This window comes from Corvus kubaryi, unplaced genomic scaffold (assembly GCF_017639235.1).
Source record: "Corvus kubaryi isolate FWS band 111438036 unplaced genomic scaffold, C.kubaryi_AGA036_p1.0 137, whole genome shotgun sequence".
Taxonomy (NCBI): Eukaryota; Metazoa; Chordata; class Aves; order Passeriformes; family Corvidae; genus Corvus; species Corvus kubaryi.
This window is the reverse complement of record NW_024580671.1, coordinates 12,778,149-12,800,674: the sequence shown is the minus strand read 5'-3', so window position 1 is coordinate 12,800,674 and position 22,526 is coordinate 12,778,149. Positions and strand designations below refer to the sequence as shown.

The 22,526-nt window shown below is 40.6% G+C and overlaps 1 protein-coding gene and 1 long non-coding RNA gene across 4 annotated transcripts in view; one reads left to right on the top strand and one right to left on the bottom strand.

The window, feature by feature from the left end:
- LOC121659633 overlaps positions 1–16,385 on the top strand; it is a 45,764-nt gene extending 29,379 nt beyond the window's left edge. The window contains exons 2-3 of the long non-coding RNA XR_006014404.1: positions 8,702–8,933; positions 16,156–16,385. This is a non-coding gene — a long non-coding RNA (uncharacterized LOC121659633). The remainder of the gene's footprint in view (positions 1–8,701; positions 8,934–16,155) is intronic.
- SLC38A4 (solute carrier family 38 member 4) overlaps positions 11,481–22,526 on the bottom strand; it is a 28,341-nt gene continuing 17,295 nt past the window's right edge. For 2 of the 3 annotated variants that reach the window (XM_042017904.1, XM_042017906.1), the window contains 10 exons: positions 21,345–21,426; positions 21,171–21,253; positions 21,009–21,067; positions 20,370–20,648; positions 20,172–20,251; positions 18,971–19,071; positions 17,854–17,978; positions 15,156–15,300; positions 14,105–14,202; positions 11,481–12,722 (listed from right to left, as the gene is read on the bottom strand). In XM_042017904.1, coding sequence (XP_041873838.1) covers positions 12,621–12,722; positions 14,105–14,202; positions 15,156–15,300; positions 17,854–17,978; positions 18,971–19,071; positions 20,172–20,251; positions 20,370–20,648; positions 21,009–21,067; positions 21,171–21,253; positions 21,345–21,426 — 1,154 coding nt within the window. In that variant the 3' untranslated portion in view covers positions 11,481–12,620. Of the gene's footprint in view, positions 12,723–13,383; positions 13,803–14,104; positions 14,203–15,155; positions 15,301–17,853; positions 17,979–18,970; positions 19,072–20,171; positions 20,252–20,369; positions 20,649–21,008; positions 21,068–21,170; positions 21,254–21,344; positions 21,427–22,526 lie in introns of those variants that run through there. The other variant, XM_042017905.1, reaches the window with a different exon arrangement.

Genomic DNA, 22,526 nt, shown 5'->3' with positions numbered 1-22,526 from the left:
CCTAATTTGATTACAGAAGTAAGTTACGAACAATCAGAAAGTGTGGAAGGTAACATAAGCATTGTGCAGAACCCTGAGAGAGACTGGGAGGCAACCTGACAGAGACAAAACTAGTGACAGAGGTATCTGGGAATTACTTGGTATAAATCTCCCCTATTATCAAATTTCCCTGTGGCCTCTACAACCAGTAGAAATCTATCTATAGAAAAGCTTATGGACAGCTGCCAGTAGATGATGCCTGCAAATCAGGAATGAGACAGCTGGTGCTTGACCTTGCTTTACTTGATCCTGACTTATAAAAAAAGCTGGAAATCTCAGGGCTCCCATGACTCCAGTGGGAATCACCCTTTCCAGCCCTGCGGAACAGCCTTCTCAAGAAGATCTATAAGCCACAAGCAAAATTTTCCATGTCCCCTGGAGACTTCCCCCAGCTAGTCATTGAAACATACCCCCAATGGGAGTTTCAAAGATGTTCATTGGTGGTGATTGATTTTTTTTCCAAAACTGTCACTGGATTCCTGGAATAGGCTGTGCAATTGCAGCCTGAGAAAATCTACCTAACTACTATGCAACAGATCCAGAAAATTGCACAGCAAGACTTACAAACTCTTAGCATACTGCCTGAGTAGAACAAGGATTCTCAGAGTTGCATTGATAATTAAAATAATAAACATGGCATATTGACTAAAACTTGAAGGAGAAAGTGAGTTATATAAGAACTCCCCAAAGCTTTAATCCAGAGATAAGAACAAAACAAAAAAAATCCTACCTCTTCTCTGTCTGCTTTGCCCTCTGCTGCTGTGGCCTGTCCCTCAGCCTAGCAAAAGTAGCTGAGAAAAGTCTTAACACTTCACAATAATTTCCAGAATTCCTGGGTCCCCCAGTAGAGGGAAGTATTGTTTCATTTCCTTTGGCTTTGAAAGGCTTTGCCAGGGGAAATAAGGCAGAAGTACAGAGACATCAGTAATATACAAAGAAGGAGATGGAAATGATCACTTAGACCTTAGTCTTGCAAGTACACACCTTCTTGCATAACCAGGAACTCAAAATAAATGAGTGCATAAAAGCTACAGGATCAGGCCCTACACATTTAATATGCATATGAAGGATGCAGAAACTGTACCAAACAAAAGTCCTACAATGAAAGCTAGAAGTGAAAATTAGAGTTTTTTCCCTGTTATTGTCAGTGTTTTCCCGGATGATAGTTTGTAGCTTAAGCCTTTGCTTGTTTCCTTACTGCTGTTATGTCTGTCAGCACTAATTATCCAAGGGAAAGTGGGGATGAAATATCCAAGTCATACAGATAGCACAGCTTCCCAGGGCAGCTCTGCAAAAAGCCAGCTTGAATTTCTGCATGATGCTGCCAGGTGAACTCATTCAGGGAGGGCTTCCCAGTTATTGTGTGCTGTCCCGTGGGTACTGGAAGCTAGCTAAGGTGGGATCAGGGTCACTTCTCCTGAGCTCCTGGAGCAGGAAGCAGGAGGGAGTCAGGCACGGAGCCTGCTCAGTGTACCAGCTCCTTGTGCTGTGCTCTGGGGCTGTGGACATGATGCTTCCAGCTGGCTCAGTGGGAGCAGAGCTGTGTCTGAACCAAATAAAACTGATTTGGGTGCCTCAATCATACTAAAAATACTAGGACCAGAGTATAAACTCTGACAGGCAACCTTAATTATTCACACACTCCTCAGTGTGATTTTCCCCTGGGCTAATTAACTCTCCTGCAGACCAAGGTAGACAGGGACAATTTGGAGAGCATGGGCTGGAGGCAAAATGGACATAGTCATCTCAGTCAGGGCTGAAAGCAAATTTTCCCATATGGACATGATCTATGTGGTATTGCATAGAGCCACACTGCCTGAGTGGAGACAGATCTGTTCTTCCTGTCCTGTGAGGTGTTTATCTGCAGAGGGAGTAATGTGCTGGCTGGTGAGGGAGAGCAGACAGAAAAGATCATGCTGCAGAACCTTTCTACTCCTCATCATGACTGCATCTTGGGTGGCTTCACCTTTTCGGGTGCTGGTATCAGTGTGAGCTCCAGCACCATGGGCTGCAGCACTGGCCTGGTGCCCTGGGTAATCATCAAGGGCTGAACTGCTCGGGGATCCCTTCTTCTGCTGCCCCATCTGCATGCCTCTTAGGATCTCCTCCAAACTTACTCTGGATGCATACCATGGAAAGTCTCAGAGGTGACTGAGTGAATCCTCTTTCCTGTGGAGCAAATGAGATGATCCTGCTACGAGTTTCAATAATTTCTCCCAGCATTTTAGGTACTGTGATGAACTTAGCCTCGATTTCTTAGCAGCTCAGTGCTATTTGCAAAGCTTTTTTTTCCTGGCCAACACAGTGCTGCCATTTTCCCAGTAAAGGCAAAGACAGGATTTTTGTTCACTTGAATATGACTGCTTCATGCTGTTATCTTTCTTACTACTCATGGCAGCACTAATTAAAACTTTAATGACTGAAATTTTGTACTTATAGACCATCACAACTATGTTTTTTTCCTACCTATAAATACCATCTAAATGTGTTATTCCTTTTTTCGTTTTACTTGAAACCAATGAGATAAAATCTGTCTTCCCCCTATGTAATTGGGGAAAACACTTTTTTCCCCCATCTAGAATCTATTGTGGGAAATCCGTAATTTTAAAGTCAAATTTGTTTCTGCTTCCCCACTTCTGCTGGCTGCTTGATGCCTCAGTAATGATGTGAAATTATTCTGCATGCAGCAGCTCATGGTGACTTCCTCAAAACATGAGTCAAAAAGGGTTGGACAGACAGCACCCCACTACTCTCTGCATGGTGGCAGAGAGCAATAGTGCCTGTGTTGATGATCTGTCTCCATACTCGGCTCTTATTCAATCATTTTGAGGGTGATGTTTTACAATACAGGAGTGGGTATGGCAGAAATTCCTCCTCAGCTTGTTAGTGATAGTTGTGAGGATTAGTATGTCATGCTTTGCAGGAACTGAGGAACGTGTTATACTCTTTACACAGGCATGAGCAATAGGGAAACAGCGATGCAGAGATTATTCTAAAACACATATTTTCTTGGGCACATTGTGGGTTACTGAGTGCAGAGCTGTTTAACATTGCCAGAAATGTCAGAAAAATTTTCTTTCCTCATACAGAACATCAAATGTGAGCAGAAGCAGTTTTGTTGGTTACAATAGACAGATTAACTCAGAGAACAGGTATCAGTCGATTTGTTTTAGCATCAATTTTACTCATAACCTGGAAGTGAAAGGATATCAGACAGCTGCCTTCAGTGACCCTACATATGATAACAGATGAGCATGTGTTCATTGGAGAAAGGACTTCAGCACTTTGAGGTAACACTTGCCTTCTGCCATGTTACTGCCCTTTGCTGGAAATGCTGTCCCATAGCAGAACCACTGGAAGGGACGTGTGAATGCTCGTCCAGGGTTTCAGAGCACAATCTGCCTGCTGGGTTCAAGTTGCTCTGGCGAGCTCTGGAAAGGATGTCTAGGCACTGCTGGGCGCAGCGCTGGGGCAGGTGATCCTGACGGCCAGCAAGCAGCTGTGTCTGCTGACACTAGGTTCACTTCTCTTCCCTCTTCTGGAAAGATTTAGTGTCTGACTATTAGCAATTTATAAGTTTTTGCTAATGCTGAAAACTCTTGTCAGAGATATGTGCCTGCATGCTTTCTCCAGGCAGAAGTGTCAGCAGAATTATCCACAGGCACCAGTCAGGGCAAGTGTCTGGCTGTTTCTGATTCCTTTGACTAAATGCTGTTGCTGGGTCTTACGTGGAAGCATGCCAGTGAGCAATGCCAATTAGGAAAGGGCATTTAACACAAAAAAAAGATCTAATCAGTGTATAGTAAACAAAGGCATCTTGCCTTGTGTCAACAATACACTGGGCACATGGCTACAACTTCCTCCAATTGTGTGACCTCCATAATAAGCAACTTTGTCCAGCAATGTTTAGAACAGCCACACACATAGGCTGGTTGTCTTAAAAATGACATTTTTCTAGTGTGATGAGAGACACTGTAAAAGAAAAGGCAAAATACAATTCCTTATATTGCATAAGTCTCAGGACTGGATTCTTGATATTTTTTGCTAACGGGTTTCACCCCTGCTTTCCTTTTTTCTGCCTACCCTATGTAAGGATGTAACTATGGACAGATATGACAGAGGTCAACTGCTAAACCTTTTCTTAAAAGATGGGACAAAATTTTGCCTACTACTACTACTACTACTACTATTACTACTACAACTTTGTGTATTTGGTTTCTGACTAGGATTGACCTCTCTGAGCTTAAAATCAATAAGAATTTTTGATATAACTAAGCAGAATACTTTCAAAGGACTTGTTAATATTATCAGTAGATCAATGGAGACTGAATCCAAATGTATCACTTCACATTCAACTCAACTCATGTATCTGTGTGCAGGATAAATGTAAATATAAGGTGATTTTAAACCATGTGTTAGAAATATTACACATTTGGTTCAGTATGTCATGTGTTTAGCACATCACATTTTGTGTTCATGATTTCAGTGAAAATCAGAGAAGAGTCATACCCCAGAAAAAAAGCACAGCAGATTATGCTGTAATTGGTATTTTATACAGAGGTGACAGACTCTATGAATAAACCACATGCTTAGTGTGTGCATAATGGTTTTCCATTATGAGTTAATACACGGGAAATTATTTAAGGAATATGTAGAATAAGTTCCTTCCTATTTTGGTTGCCACTTGTCTTTGAGTGCATGTGAATCTTTCTACTTGCTTTTAATGGAGCAACTTCATGCCAACCAGTGCTAGGTATATGTTGCATCAAGTCTGCATACCTTAGCAGAGATGATCTAACTCTTCAGGGCAAACAGTTAACTCCGTATTTACTTCCTGATGTGCACTGTCATAGGAAGACAATGCATCTTTATGAATAATTTGGTTTGCCTTAGTTCTGGAGGGTTTCAGTCAGATGTTGTATTTCTCACAAACTATTTCCCATCACTTGTTTCAGCCCCAAGTGACCAGTAATTCGCACAATACATGGTGCGTTGGCCGCCTCCATCTCATGGGATTGTGTCTGCTCTCTCGCTGGCAAGCTGAAACTTTTCACGAGTTCCTTGGGGATTGGACCTTTCTGCAAATATATATTTGTGTAAGTGTTGCTATAGCAATGTGTGCTTGTGTATTATCTGTCACAGCTTGCAAGTCTCCCCAAAGTGGCAGCAATCATTCTGATTAAGTCATTTGCGCATTGGTGCTTTTCAGGTAATCTTCTTGCATGAGAATTGCCATGAACAAAGTATTTCTGTGTTCAGGAATGAGAAGAGCAAGATGCATGGGTGATACTGATGCCATGAAAATTTTTGCCTTTTCTTTTATACCCCTGTTATGCCTTTTTACAACTTCTGTATTCTTAGTGCTTTTTGCCTACATTCTTGGACTTGTTTGTTCAGCTAAGAGACTAAACGTTTTAGAAGCTTCGTAGTTAGGGGTTAGTGTGCCCCAGACCTCAAGGTCCTCTCCAGAACACATTCTGTAAACCAAGATAGAACCATCCAGGGAAAGGTTCCTTGGGGGTGTGTGGGGGGTGCTCATTCAAGCCTCTCACTGGAAAATTTTTGATAGATATGCTAATTAGTAAAACCTATAATGTTACACCAGATCTTTTGGGAGTAGGCATTGCAGTGTGCATTTTGGTGCATTTGACCTGGACGTGTGCACCTAAGGATCCTTAAAATAAATGCCAAGGTAAAATCCCTTTTTCCCTTCTAACCGTGTTTGACTCTTGATTTTAAGACCAAGAAAAGGCATCAATACTTACCCAGATGTTGTAGAAAAGTCAGTATTTCCCTACTTCCTCACCTTCTGCACTCCAATTGAAGGAGAGAGGTTTTCATGTCTCCGTTTGGAAGTGGGTTTTTTTTTGAGTCCAACAAGGCAAAAAGTTGCCTTTCTTACTGACTGCTGATTGAAGAACAGAAAACACCATGCCTGGCTCCATGGTACCAGAAGGCAATGCTCAGAAAGCCTTGCAGGGGGCTCTGCTCCTGGGATTTACAATTTATTGCTAGTACCCATACACTGGCTTGGTTCATATTATTCAATGATTGTGAGGCGTATGGTTAATAGAAAAACCAAACACAGAATTGAAAAAAGTCTCCTTTGTCATGGAAGTAATCCAGTTTGACTGTAGGAGACTTTCCTTATTCTCGTTCTAGCAATTTGCATTGTGGTGTTTGCAGTGATAACCAATCAAAATATTCTATCAGGCTGTACTAAGTACTGCAAAAAACTTTTTCATATTTGCATGCAGCTGTGAGGTCTTTCTCTGATTTGGCATTGAATCTGGAAGATACTAACTGAGGACTGCAGCACTCAGTTGACTCCAGTGTTTTAGCAAAACTTCCCTCTGCTGCATAAATAACCTGGTGGTGGCTGTGCTTCAGAGTGGCTGGAGTACGGATTGAGGTGGTGGTAACTGCATGCTCCCAAGTTCTGAAGTTAAGGTTGATCCCTTTGCTGCTGGTTGGCACAGTGTCTACATCCAGAGGATAATGGTGAAATATTTCTTTTAATTTTCCTGAAACATGGAACTTGTCCTTGTCTTTCTTTTGTACCTGAAACCAGGTAGAATATTCCCATTTAACCAAAATATACATTCATGGCTTTGGCTGTGTATATGACTGTATATGGGAAAATGAGTTATCCCTGACTAGGTTGCCTGAGTCACCCCACTGTGAATGTGCTCGTCTGTATGCAATTCAATGTATTTCACGTAGTACTATGAGGTCTTGGGCATTGGAGACAATTTCAGGGAAACTTGTCTTCTGACTAATCTTATCTTTGATTTCCCAATAGCTTCTAGGAGCACAGCTGTTTAATTGCCGACTGTTTCACCCACAAATTGTGCAGATGCTTGCCCAGCTTGCTATGGGTTAGGTTAGTAGAACTATTCAGTGTCTTGCAGACTCCTAATGAGCAATACCAGGAACAACCACATTTCCTGCAACGGCCTAGGGTTTGACATCCGATTTCCTGGAGAAAATAATGGGGAAATAATTTTCTATTGAGCTTGTATCTGCCCAGTTACTCACAAGTGTAAAAGCAGAGGTAATTCATATGTTTGTTTTCTTAGAGGCTGGATTGAAAAGAGGGCAAATTGGCATTTTGCAAAAGGTTTATAAGAAGAACAGTAGAGTGCAAAAGAATTATTAAGAGCAAAGAGGTGAATTAAGGCAGCTCAGGCACCATCAGAAGATTTATATCAGTTCATTGCAGGTTCCAGCTAGATGCAAGTTATATCACTCTGTAGCTGAAGGAGGGAAACAGGTGGCTCCTAACCCCTGAAATGCGGCTTTGAGAATGTAAGTAGGGCATCTATTTCTGTCCACTAGTGATACATTAAGCTGAAGTGCCTCTGAATGGTGAGGAGGTGTTACAAGCCAAGGGGAGACCATCAAGTGACCTGTAGGAAACAGTGAATAAGATGAGGTATATGAAAAAGTGCCTCCTTCAGCAGCCGCTTCTTCCTGGGGAAGCTCAGGAATGTTTTGTGCCAAGCTCTCCAACTTCACATAGGATAGACCAAGTTAAAGGTGGGGGATTCAAAGAAGTGTCAATCTCAGTGTGAGCACCTGTGTTAACCCATGCACGTGGAGTTTGTTGGGTTAGTCTGACTGTGGCAATCTGGAGCCTGGGTCAATTGCTTGAGCTCCTAGTGAAAAACCTGAACTCAGCCATCTTGGAAAGAAAGGGTGGGAAGAGTTGGATAGTCTGTGGTGGAAAAGACAGAAGTTCCACCTAGGTCAGAGAGTGAAAAGGAGGGTGATGCTGATGGCATGCAGCCATCACTTCCTGCCATCTGCAAGCTTCCCCCTGAGAGGAGGTACAGACCCTCCTTTTGGGAATAAACAGTTAGGTAATAATTTATGTGTAGATAATCTGGTACTGAGAACAGGATAATTTTCTCAAGCCTCAAAATAAATGAGCCTGAAGAGGTGTGTGCTACATGTAAAACTGAATGAATGCTGTGGGCACTTTCTGTTTGAGTGTGCGGAACTTTGAAACATCCACTTCAAAGTGTCCTAGAGAGCTGCAGCCAAGCAAGTGTCCTTTTATGTTTAGTTTTGCTTCTTCTGGGTAATAAACACCTTCTGTTTCACTGTTAGTAACAGCATGAGGTCTCCTCATTTTCTGTAGCAAAATTAGGTCATCGTATTGATTTCCAAAATTATTTATCATTATGTGATGTGTTGGGTTTAGAACTTGGCTCAACTGGTGGGCAAGGGGATTAGGCTCCACAGGACATAACTCCTGTCAGTGCTAATGCTCTGCCGATGAAGGCAGCAGCTCTGCAGCACTGGGAATGCCCTCAGCACCTCTTTGTCCAGAGGGTACTGAGGTATCCATGATGTGTCCTGCGTTGCTGGAAACAACATCTCTTAGATGTGGTAATGGTTGTGAGACCAGTTAGCACAACCATTTTCTTTTCTTTGACTTAATTAAATGTTGGAAATGAACAGCTGGAGCCACTGTTATTGGCTAAGACTGCTATCTAATCCAGGTATGGAATAGTAGGCTACCTGAGATCACTTTCAGCTTCATATATCTCATACTCTTAACAGTTTTTATCACCCAGGTTCAGCACAGGCTTTTAAGTGTTTTCAGTAAGTGATGATTTAATTAATTAACTAAAACCATGTTTGTTTTCTTTTCCAGGATGGTACTAGACAACACAATATGCCATGCAAGTGTTGACAGTTTTGTCACAACACCAAGGCTGAGCTCCACAGAAGCAAACTCTGCGACCCTGAGCTCACCCTGGACCCCCAGCCAAAGCTCTGGGGCTGTCGGTGCTGGGTGTGAGTGGGCTGGCCCTTGCCCACTGCCAGGAGAGGTGGAGGCCAAGAACTGCAAGCCCCCCTGGAGCCCACAGAGCTTTGCCAAGCAGGTAAATGGAAAACAGATGGAGCTCTGCCAGAATTTTGTTGCACAATTTCTGTAAAACTTCCACTGAAATTTAAAGACAAATGAATGGAAATATTCCATCTATAGCACCACCTAGACCTCTTAGTGAGTAATTGCTGACTAGCTTTAATTACTATGTCAGCCATTGAGAACCAGAAGGGTTTAATGAAAATGAACACCAGACCCAGCTACTCTGACACGCCTAGGCCTGCTGCTGTTCTTCAGGACAGGTGCTATTGAATACAGTCTGTGATTATTTATGGACTAGAGAGGATTTTGGCCTCTAATGAGTGTCCCATTTTCTGCCCCTTTCTAAATCCAGAGCCGAAATATTCATTACTTCTGTTTTTGGTTTTTTCTACATCACTTCTGGCATTCTTGACACATCCATTTGATGACACACCTCTATGGCCACTAAAATTTCTAACATTTTCATTACTTTTTTTTTTTGTTCTTGAAGACACACCTTTTTTTTTAACTCCCCTCATTCATTTTCTACAATTGTAATTGTTTAATTAAAACAGCCTTCTGACACAAGAAAATTATACCTCAAGCATCATCAAGACAGAGCTGAGCTGATGCTGCAGGGAATGAAGGCTGCCTAACAAGAAGGGAAGGAGAAATCAGGGTGGATGTTTGTGGAAGAGGTGTTGAGCGCGTGTCTGGAGCTGCAGCGTCTCCCTCATTAGCAGGCAGCTTGCAAATGCCGGCTGGCCATGGGCATGGTTCCCACATGAGCTCATTGATGCTGGAGCTGTGTGTAGACCAGTGTATTTTGGTCTATGAGTATACATCAGACAAGTATTTCACAGCAGGAAAACCTGCAGCTGCAATGCTAGGAAGTATTTATACACAGCGGTACCATGCCGTGTGCACTCCGGTGCTATAGTTAGCAACACACCATATATACTCCCATACTTGGCTGCTGTACTGTGTATCCCAGCTAATCCAAAGAATGAGGCCTTCAGTATCTCACAGATAACCCACTTTTAACACAAGCCATTCACCATACCCATTGACATCTATGCAGCTCCATGAATAGATAGAAAACAGGGAATGCCAAAGGGTTATTATATAAAGGGTCTGCCATCTTGCTCATCTGCAGATACATGGACACACAAATTTCTCTCTTAAAAGGGAATCAAGTTTTAGCAATACCTGTGTTAAGGCTACCACTTTGACTCTGCTTGGTTTTCAAACAAAAATTCTTCTCCTGCTAGACTAAAGCAGATGAAAAATAATCTGCAGTCTTTGAAAAGTTAATTTATTATACATTCATGGATGGTCTAATAATAAAAATCTTCACCAAGCCCATTGTCAACACTACAAAATGAATAAGAAACTCCAACATCCAGCATTCCCAGCAGTGCTAATAGTTAGTGACCAATACTGGCCTTACTCCCAGTGCGTGTAGCAGCTGCCAATCACTGTCATGTATTTTAACTCAAAACCGTGACAGTTTACAGCCCCCCATCTCTGCTTTTTTTGCCATAAAAAGTTAGTTATGCCATCATTCCATAGTTCTGTTACTTTTCTTGAGGTCATCTATGTATTTTAGGTGGACTACATGAATTCCTAAGTCTCTACACTCAGTTGTAGTCATAGTATGTGTTTTTATTCTGAAGCAAAGATGTAGTTACAATTTCATACATACAACTCTCAGTAATGGTAACAGGAACAGAGGTATGGTGGTGTTTTACTATTAATTCTAGTCCATGTTAAATGTCTCTTCAGTAATAAAACAACTTTATTTGTATTAGTCTGCTTAAAATAGAGAAAAATATTATTGGCACCATTTTCTTTAAAAAATACAAAGCCAGACGTAGCATTCATGAGGAAGTGTTTCCCAGTATATTAAGGATACAGTACTCAAGTCAGCATATAATACTGCTCAGAAAGGTAGCCTTTGACATGGAATAAATGTTTGATATTCCTTTCCGGTTAATCCCCAAGTATACACAATTTATACACACACACACGCACACACGCACGCACACGCACACGCACGCACACGCACACGAACAGAATTTTGTGTGAAGGTGGGAACAGAAACAACTTTTGAGTGTTCACAGCCTTCCGAATTCACAGGCATGCACTCAACAGATTTCTAAGTCAGATAATGAAAACTCCTATTACATGAGCTTGCGTTTGTGAAAGCATGATAAACCCAAGTCGCACCTTCCCACTCGTTCCCTCTGCTAAGGAGGCAGCAAGACCGCTCCGGCTGATTTTCCCTGCTGTGTGCAGAGAGCATATGTAGTGAGCTCTCCACAACACAGACCAATTCATGATCTGACTGTTAATTAAGCATGAATGTAACATGGAATGCAACCCTTTTTTCCTCCTGTCTTGAACAGCTGTATAGCATGATACACTTGAGATTGTCAGTAATGGTGTTACCCTTGCATAACTTAACTATACAGGATGTTGCTGAATGCTGACATATGCAGAGACAAGATGAGGCACAGCAACTGAGCAAGTAATTCAAAATTGTGGTGTACAATGGTAACACAAAACTTTAAGACATGCATTAAAAATTCTGAACAGGAAAACATCTTGCCATTTATTGTAACGTAAGTAGTAAACATAAGAATGTGTTTTTACACAGGTAGCAGTTAGGGCTTGCTACAGGGATATTTCAAACACTGGTGAATAAAAATGAACCTTTTACAAACCCAACAATTCAACATGTTTCCTCCAAAACAATATTAAGTGTGTGGCTATGAAAACAGAGTGATACATAAAAAAAAAATCAAAAATCATATACCACATATTTATGACTAGAGGAAAACAAAAAATTATGTACATAAATACATACATTTTTATATATAACAAATTACAGTTTCCTGCACTGAACATTTATCAAATACACAAATACTGAACAATACTGGATAGGGTGCTCTGCCACACCTTGTGGTCTCCTTAAATTCCTGTGAGAGTGGAAGACAAGTTTTTATGGAGGATACAACTTGTTCAGTGATGCAAGCTCACACAGTAACTAAGAACTGAACAACAAAAAAAAACCCTACAGCAGAAATGACTGGTATTTCCAGCACAGGCATCTTTAACAACAAAATGAGAATACTCTGCTGTTCTTCAAGCACGTGCCCCAACACAGAATCTCTGTCAGAAAGCTTTATTCTGTATGACAGCTGTCACCTGCTAAGGGCAACGAATTTGGGCAACAAATCCAACGCTCAGCTTTGTCCACTGGCTTGTCAAAGCCATCATCTTTCAGATAGGCAGGTCAGTCAAAACGATGGGAGATTTTGAAAGGGGTGACGCCAGGTGAAATGAAAAGTATGGTGAATGCTTTCTATTTTCAAAACCAAAATAACTTTGGACATAGTCCTCAAAAATAGCTTGGTGTCACTCCTTTCAAAATCTCCCATGATGATAGTAAACAGAGTTCCTAGAGCCTTGGAAAGGCAATGGCCAGAAAACCCCAGTGCCTTGTTTTGGATCTGATGATCATGGGAATGGCTGCCCAGGTCCAAGAGAAACTCTTCCCTGCCCGATAGACTGACCTGTCTATCTGAAAGATGACAGCTTTTACATGCCAGTTGACAAAGCTGAGTGTTAGACTTGTTGCCCAAATTCATTTAGATATTCTTCGGAGCACACAATACAAATACTCGTGTTATAAAAAGCACTTGGTTGTCTTCACAGGTCAATGACGTCTTGAGCTTGGGGGATTGTAAATCCAGTCCATTACAATAAGAGTCATACTCACAATCATGAAGATTATGCCAACTATGAGGAAAATTAGAGCCTGCAATTGGAAAATGAAATTCTATTAATAAAGCAAGTGACTGAGCAGTCTGTAGCTCACAGACTGTCCCACTGGATCTGCACTAATGTAATACCCAGGACCTAAGTTTGGGTTATTTGCTGTGACTAAAGCCCAAGTAATGTTATAAGGGCTACATGAATCAAAGTTAGTCCTGTGTGAACTTCAGTCCAAGAGAGATGGACTTTACACAGCTAGATCTGAAAACTACCCACTCTGGTACTATGAACAATAATAAAAAATATAACAGAGAAACAACTTTTTTTTTTGATCTTTAAAAATTGACGATTTTTTAAATGATCGTAGTCTCTGACATTAAGAACGACTTCAGAGTTAATCTGTTTGATCCTTATTAGACAAACAGGTAAACCCGTATCTCTTATCTGACAGCATCTTTGTATATATTCAAGTGATTCAGATGTTTGTATTCACCCTTTGCTTAAGTGGAGCTTTAGTTTACCATAATCTGTCCACACTTAACAATATTTCATTTTGTAAAATAAAAATGAATATTCTATGTGATCTCAGTGCAGGGTGTGAAATTCTAGATGTGCCTAACACAAAGCAACATGAAAAGTGAGCAAAGACACATGAAAAAATAATCACAGTGTTTCTATAATAACTGCTACAAGACATTGTAGAAATCATTTCATTATAGTAAACTTCTCTTATAATGGAAGTATGTATGAGTTGAACTTACATGTCTTTTGTTAACATATATATAGATGTGCTCATCTGTTTATATTATGTGCCCACATATGTATTTCATTAGTAACTTTTCTGATGACATTTTCAAAGAACATTTCCTCAGTGACAGTTACTGATGTTCAGGATGAAAGGTATTGAAGTGGCAGTCCAGTATGACATTTAGACATATGCTGTGCATAAATAATAGACCTTCATACGTATATCCTGTAGGTGTATGGATCTGTCTCAGAGGAGAGCTCGCTATTACTTATCTCTGCAGTACAACTTCCTTCTTAACCTTGACCTCAATCTTCCTCTTAATCCACAGCTGGTCTTCTAGGATGAACCAACAACTTCTTACAGACTGTCTTGATGCTATTTATGCAAATGCAGGTGTTAACTACAGCCTAAGTCGGATTAAGTAAGTCCCCTTTCCTAGTGGTTTAAGACACACTTTATCCTGAGCATGTAGGTGAGTGTCAGGAGCAGTAGGACACTAAAGGCTTTGTCTTGTGAAGCCTCAGCTGAATCCCAATGCCCAACCTGTATTTTGAGTGAGACACTACCATTTATGAGCAAGTGCCAGATGTTGCAATTCAAAGGCCCGAGTATTAATGATGAGTGGAAAGCACACACCCTCCCACCCTTCCTTTTGTAACTGCCCCCAGTTGTCTTACCCCAATCTTCTGGGGAGACCTCAGGGGTTCCTTCTCAACAATTTGCAGGTAGAAGGCAGCAGGGAGGATGAAAATCAACAGTGTAGCAGAAGAGGCTCCTGGAAGGGAAAGCAGAGCTGAGTGCTGCACCATTTGACAGAAAAGCAGAGTGGTATACCAGCAAAAGAGAGCCTGTGGGGAGGCAGCAGCCTTTCTGAGCCCAGCTGCACAAAGGGCTCTCTCTGCAGACAACATTCACAGAGAGCTGTAGATGTCCAAACACTGATTTGGGTGCTTGGGGCCTGAAGAGACACTTTTTACTGGAAGCATTTTTTCAAAGTGGTGTGGCTGCCTGTGGTGCAGATGTCTACATGTCAGCTGGTGAAGCAAGGGCAACTAGACATTCCCAGGGCAGGATGACCCTGGAAAGCAGGTATTGAAAAGAGCGTGGATGATCTGTGCCTAAGAACTGCCCACTCCTCTCTGCTCAGCAGAGCCTAGCATGGTGGCCCAGGTATAAAAGGCAGGGAGGAGCAAACCAGCTGCAGAAACCCCATGGAGGTATCTTTCCTGAAGGCATCTGCATCCCTGAGCCCTCAAGCACTTCAGAGCATGGAGGCTCCTCATGGACCTCTTTGGTCAGAGGCCAAATCTGACCAAAAGAAAGTGGCAGGGAGAGAACTGTTAATGTCAAAAGAAATGTGTCACTCTTCTCCTTTTTCTAGTGTAACAGTTTGGAAGTCAATACATTTTTTTCATGCTCTAGTGGCTTGAAAACCAAAGGTGATTTCCCTCTCCTGCACGTATTAAATTCCCTTTTGGTCAAAATGGGAATTCCTTACCAGTTTTTATACTGGGATTATTGGATTCCTTGTGCCTCATGCAAAGTAACAACAAAGTTAGGTAGTCTGTAGCTTTGTCTGTCAGCTGTTTGGGAATTCTTATATCCCCTTTAACTTCGTGTTTACGTTACTCTACTGTAAGACCCAAACAGAGACTGCCCTTCAGTTCACAAATTTAAATATGTTGTAGAAAGGATAAAAGAGTCAATAAAAGTATTTATGAAACCTACCGATAAATCCAAAAATGTCTTTAATAGTTGGGACAAAAATTACAAGCAGATTATTAAAAGCCAAAATTACTGCTGCAATCAGGAAATGTCTAATCCAGCTAAATGGCCTTTTGGGAAACAGCAATGCACTGACAGATGAACGGATCTGCAAGATGAAAAACAGCAGGGAAAGTAAAACAACAATTAGTTTATCTTTCCTTTCACTTACAAAAATTATCTATGTTAGTTACCTCTGCTGTGAGAAATTCTGACTGAAAAAATGTGTTTTCAGTCTTTGATTCCCATAATGTAATCTCACTCTGTTGTAGGTTTTTGAGAACTGGGTTCACAGTTTAATGCAGAAACTCAAATATTTGCAGTGTAAAAGAAAGTCAAATAAATAGGGTGTAAAATCAGGGACATGAAATCTGTTCAACTGAAAGATGCTAATATCAGCAAAAAAAAATCCTCAAAGAACCCCCCACTATAAGTACTAATCAGGCAAGAAAAATGCATGTGTCAAATATGAACTGCTGTATTCCTGAACCTGATCCCTCTGAAAATCCCACAAGAATTCTGTCACTTACTTTTCTGAAGGATAAAGCCGTTGTTTTACTTAATAATTAAATATATACATATACATATCAGAAAAGAAAAGCATATTTTTCAATGCCACTTGGAAATTATAATCCCAAAAGCTATTGCAGAGATCTTTTTTTGCTTCACTGACTTTCTCACACTTCATGGAATTTTTTTTGCTTTTACAACATGAAAGATGGTAAGTAGAAAAAAGGTCAGAAGCAAATCCATTTGGTGGCTGGAGACAGTGTTATTCTCAAGTACCACTGAAAAAAATATTTCTACACTGAATAAAGCTCCAAACACACTTCTGTTTGGTTGTTTTAAAGTAACATATAACCGCTTCTGCGTGTGTTTGGCAATTGAATAAATATATGGGATTCTCTCAGTGTAGTACATCACTTGAAAACACAGCATGAGTTTTGTATTTCATGTTTTTCAGGTTGATGTGAACCAGTATTAGGAAGACGAAGGCAGATTGAAAATATTTTGTCCAGTTTTTGAGTTGGTGTAAAACAGCTTTATTACAGAAAAAAACTTCTGCCTGCATTCCTGTGAACTTACTGTCAGCATATTGTGCATTATTCCTTCTGTGATACAGTCCTTAAAAAGGAGCTATCAAACTGAAGTTTTACAGCGACTAATGGTAACTAGATCTATACCTCATTTATTTTTCTGGCAATGCAATAAATTTTTTTAAAAAATAAAAAAAATATCTGACTACTTTAAGAAAATACAAATGGAGTGATTCATTAAAAAAAATACTTGATACAATTATACTCCTTATTTGAAGTAATAAGATCTGTTAAGCTGGCTGTCCTGATATAATGTACAAAACTCTTTGATATTCCGGTTTGCAAGCAAATGGTATTTTCTCAGGAGTTCTTTTAATGGAGCAATCAGCACTGTGGTATGTAACTGCTAACTATTCAGACATAAAAATGATTATACAGAAATCTAAAAATACAGAATGCTACACCTGACAGAGGCTTTTGCAATGCCCTTAGCTTGTTTTTCCCATGAAGACTGATCAATTTGTTAAGACTAATTTAAACATTTAGCCACTGGTCTGAACATGATGTTTAAGGCAGAGCACTGGACCTCTCCAAGCTACAAGGACTGATCACCTGGGTGTTTTATACCTGAACCCTTTTTTAATAGACAACATTGAACAGGGATCACTGCTCTTAGGCATTTGTCAGCAAGCCTGGAAACAGTACATATGCAGAGTGTGTGTTGCATCCAGGAGCAACAGGACCCCAGGGTTACTCATGGGAACACTGTGGTGTGATGCAGCTTGCTGGGAGCCCTCCAGCAGCATGATGCTGGGCTTGTTTGTACATGCTGTATAAATGACACACCAGCCTCCCAAAACCAAATGGTGAAGATTGGCTATTTTCTCCTTTGCTGCATGGTAGCTCATGGAAGGCATGAGGGACAGTCTTATACATTCAGGAGCCTGTAGCTCTGCTCACCGGGGGAGATTGATCCCTGAGGGGGTTGGTCCCTCTGCAAAGCAAATTGTTTAGCTGTGCCTTTCTGTCCATGCTACCGAGGTTATTGTGCTTTTCCCTGTGAAGAGCACACAGAAGCTCCAAAATTTGCTCAGACAACTGACTATGCAACTGAGTCCTATATGCCTCTTTCTTCTGGCATTTAGCTTCCTCACCTGTCCATAGACTCAAGCATGTAAGGTGGGAACAAGGGCCTCTGTCCTCGTACTTTGGCAGCCTGGCCTGGGAGTCCTGCACAATGCGTGATCTGAGCTTCATGTGTCTGTCCTAAGTTTGGATGCTATAGTAGGTGCCTATGTCTGTATTAGGAAACCTTGTAAGTAGTTTCAGTATATCTCCGAGTCTTCGGTACTTAGCACTGCTCTGATAAATATAGTACAGAAAGAGCAAGAGAGAGACAGAGAAGTCATTCCTGATTTATTTATAAAGACTGATTTATTTCAGTCTTTCGAATTTTGCAACCATAACTGCCTAAGGTCCATGCTCTCATCAAACTGCGTGTGAGAAAACAGAGCTCTCTAAATAAAAAGCTCAGGCTTACTTTTCTTCAGTGCTAAAATCTGTCTGTGCCGAGCACCTTCAGTCAGTGTATATGGGTTAGTCCTGATTTCAGCCGTGTTACTTACAGGGAAAAGGACAAGAGGCACAGTCAGGGTTACAGCCACCAGCACTGCCAGGCGAACTGACAGCAAGAGGGTGTCGAAGGTGTACACTTTAGTGTATGTATGAAGGAGCTCATCTTCAACTTCTCCTATGAAAAGGAAACAGAAAGGGGTTAAATCACTTAAGCAGTACCTTACACATTTACAAGATCTTTACACTGCAGCCAGATACGAGGTAAGATTAACTTTAGCCCAGCTGTTGTCATTAGATACATGTTATGGGCTAGACATGAAAGGAATTTTCCCACCCTGACTGATACAAGTCCATCATTCAGAGACTATGAGGGTAATACAGCTCTGAGGTGATGCTTTCTGCTCTAGTATCTTTGAGATGACTTTGAGAAAGTCATTAAGTGGATGCAGAATCTGAAGTAAAAATAATTTCTGTGATATGGAACATGAAACAACTCACTGAACTGGTAACAGCTCCTTCTGACCTGCACCCAGATGTCCCAGCTCTCAAACAGAGCCCTCTTGCCCCAGTGGTAGGGAGCAGATTGTGCTGTATCATTCACTTCTCTGCTCTATGGAGGAACTAACAAGGTAAAAAGAGGTGGCGTCTGCACAATAGTGCGCTAATAGAGGGACTACTCTGTTTGCCTATCAGTTAGTCTAGCTCATCCAGATTTCTTTTTACACTAGAATGATTTGCACCTGTTTTTCAGCATAGATGAAGCTGAACTAGTGGCGTCAGAGACAGACTGGATAGCACTTAATAGTGTCATGTAACACTGTTGAGCACTAGAGTATTTTTAGTACTCTTGGCCTTTGCCAAGAGTCAAGTTTACAGCAGCTTCTTGTCTGAGTTCACAAAGCCAAGGGAAACAAAACCAGTCCCCCTAGTAGGCACCCTAGTAGGTGCACTCTGAGTCTCTCACAGGTGAGGAACTTGTGGTCTGACAGCTGGGTAAGTCCCACCGTTCATTCAGAAGGTTACACACTGTGTATTATAATTGAATGTTGCTTACACTTGGATTCAAACCCCCAGAAAATACATTAATACTCAAGCCTTTGCGACAGAACCAGCTTGTCTGCTTTAAAAAGTGAGAGAAAATTCTGCAGAGACAGGGTTTTGACCTACCATAGAAGGTAAGGTATCCAAAGAGGGCAGCCAGAAGATACATGATAAGCATGCCAGTGATGGAGACATTTGAGACATTCTGCATCCGCTTTCGGGAGCGACTGAAGTACGAAAGAAAGAGAGTAACAGTCCTATAAAGCCTCTACTTGTACAAGAAGTGCTCTGAAGTATCTTAGCTCTCTGACATACCCTCGCTGGATAGTAAGTTCATAGCAACTATATCGGTTACATAGAGTTCTTGATGTTTTACAACTCTGTGCAGAGCAGCACAGATTTATAAAATGTGTTGAAACTCCATTTCTAGTGCTTTCTCAGTGACAACATAAAAATGTGCCACGTTATTTTGTATATCATTATTTATTAAATGTCAATCTCAAATGGTGTATTTTAGATTAAAACAAATGGAGTGACTAGAATTACAGGTCTGTTAATAATAATAGACAAGAGCTTTCAGCCATCTCTATATGAACATACACTTATATCTACATAGGGCTGTTCTGCAGGTTCAAGAATCCCTCGCAGATCAAATCCTTTCTTCATACATCATTTGGTTAAAGAAAATCTTCATCTTACAGAACCTGCAAGCATTTTCCCAAGTCATATGAGAATTTTTATTGCTTTTGAGGTTAAACCTACTGAAACAGGAGGTAATGGATCTTAGCCTCCTTGAGTTTTCCAACACATCCTCGTGTAATGCAATTTTTGCTGTTCAACAAATGCCTTTTATTAGCCCTTCCCAACTATCAACTCTGCGCTGTTTTAAGCAAGCATATTTGATTTTGGATATTGGTTACGTAAAGCAGGCTGAGTGAAGAGCCTACATAAGACACCCAAACCAATGGCATCCCAAGAAACTTTAAGAGTAAGCAGCAACAGACCCAGGCACAGAACTCATTAAGATACTATTAGAAACCAGAATGATCTGTTTCAGTGCAACCAAGTTCCCTGGTTTATTTCAGATCATTTGAAGGACTGTCCAGATTCCTCCTTTCCTAAGTAAGTATCGATCAATGCAGTGGTTCTCTGTCACCAATATCTGACTACAAGATCAAAGCAAAGTCAGTATCTGCTTACTATGGAAAGCAATAAATCATTATCATGTGGATGTTTACACACCAGCAATCAAGGGACAACATGTAGAAATTGTTCTCTATCTATCACTGGATAACTGGAAGTATTGGACAAAATTTAAGAACCTTACTCTTTCAGTTCACTGTATATTGGTAGCACCTCAGGGTGGCATACGAATGCAAATGCCAGGATGGGTATTGCATAGGCAGTCTGTAAAATAAAGCTCCCATTAGTAAGAATGGTCACGGCTGTACCTCTGACTTTTGGCAGGCAGCAGTGTAGCTGTGGTACAAGTGGTGAAAGACAAATTCTACAGAATCTCCCTTACCCGTGAGTTGAACACAAAGTATTTTGGCTGGCACTTGTCACTGTTGTCACTGTGTGCTTCGTATTCTACTCCGCTTTTTGGGGAGGCATCTTTTGGCTCCTCAAGGCTCGGAAAGTGCCCGGCTGTGTTGTCCATCATGAAATTCACACCAGAACCGAGTGACTCATTTGATAACATGACCTGGTACATTGGCCCTGTGCTATTGGTGGTGGTCCAGTTTTCAATCCCCTGGTCCATGATGGGAAGAGGACAGGGTATTTGGGATTTCTTGAAGATTACCTACAAAAGAGTAGACAATGTTATCAGAAGAGTAGCACTGTAGGAGATTACACATCTGTGGTATTCCAACAGAAGTATAAACAGACACTCAGAAAGACAGGAAGCAGGAAACCAAGTGCTACGACTTCTGTTTCTCCTGCAAATATTTGCTGTTACTCTGTCTCTGCTCTATTTTTTTATTCTCAAGAGTTTTTTAAACTGATTTTTTTATTCTGACTTCATTAAGCAATAGGTTGTTGATTTGATTCACTTGGAGGTGCTATTCTAATACCCCCATTAAATTGTCATGGTAAGAATAACAGTGTTTAAGGTTTACAGAGTCTGTATTTGCCTGGAGACAATACCCAAACAGTCACCTACCACACCGACAAAGAAAACCATACAGGTCAGCGAAAACCCACTTGTATAACCAAGATAACCTGTGCAGCAAGAAAAACAAACAGAACAGAACAGTTCAGTTACATATAAATTCACAGTCATAACAGGAATAAGAAATAAGCTTAAGCAAGGTATTAAGCTTACCTAAACTTTTTAGAAGGGAGAGGGGAAGAATAATCACAACTGTTACAAGTATGACGAGGTAATTCCCATTAAGGTACCATTCTCTAAAGAGGAAGAATAAAAATAAAAACAATCATCATTGACACTGAAGTGAAAAATTTTCCTCTGAGGTTCAGGCTGGGAAAAGGCACCTACCCAGAATTCTCCTCAAGTTTCATAAATGCTTTGATGACTTCAGGAAGTTCGTATTTAATAATAAAGAGGTAGCTCGACATTGCTGGAAAAAAACCCAAACAAAACAAACACCTTCAGAGAAAACTTTAGTTCCAAAAAAAAGAGAAAAGTTTTTGCTAAAGTAGAGAAATGAGTTTTGTTTAAATAGCAGTGTGACAATAAACAAATCCTTTATATTGTTATGAACATGGTCTGAATGACATCTAGCATTCTGTATTAGAATACAATACAGTTACTACTGAATTTATAGCATACTTAAATCCCTCTGAACTTCTTTTTCCTTTTTTGTTATGTCTTTTTTCCAATGGACGCTGTCCATCCTCATTCTTTAGTAACTTTAGTTGTTTCCTCCTCTAGATCTCTTCAGCTACCTTATCCTTCATACTTTCAACTTCTTTCTTCCAGTATCTTCTATATATATAAAGCAATCAACTAGTTGTCAAGATTCCTGAAGTAAGAGTGGACTTCTACACATCTCATTTAAAATGTACGGCGGGAAGTAATGCTTTTTTCATTTGTTTTACATTTGTCACAGGGAGGTCTCTGGAGACCTATGGATCAATCTAGACAAGGACTAGAGGAACAGCTATTCCTCCTTAATAGGGAAGCATACTTCATTTCTGAATTCAACCAATTTGATATGCAGGCTTGAGGAAGGAAAGGAATACCATAGAATAACATATTTTATGAACAAAATAAAAAAGTTTTTTGCAGTAGAGAGACGTGAACTACCTCTATTTTTGTAGCAAAGTTGCTGTAACAGGACAGTAATGACCTGTTGATGGAGATTTGCAAAACATAGTAAGTTCCAATAGAGAAATTACCAAAAAACCTGCACAAATTTAATTGACTAATGGCACATTTAATTTAAATTTCCATTACCTCTCCTTAAGGAGTCTATAAAAAAATATACACATCCCTGTGGTTTCAGACCTGGTGTTCTTTGGCCTCCTAAAAGGCTTCTTCTGGGACAGTAAAGGAAAAAAAGCTTTGCTGAATGAATGTACTGTCTACCACTACTGTTGATATTGGTAAGTCTCCTGTTCTGAAAGGATGGAGGTTACTTGATAGATATTTCACAGGAAGCATCTTTGTGAGTGAATACATTCAATAATTACTTTAAACACACATCTTGGGAGTAAC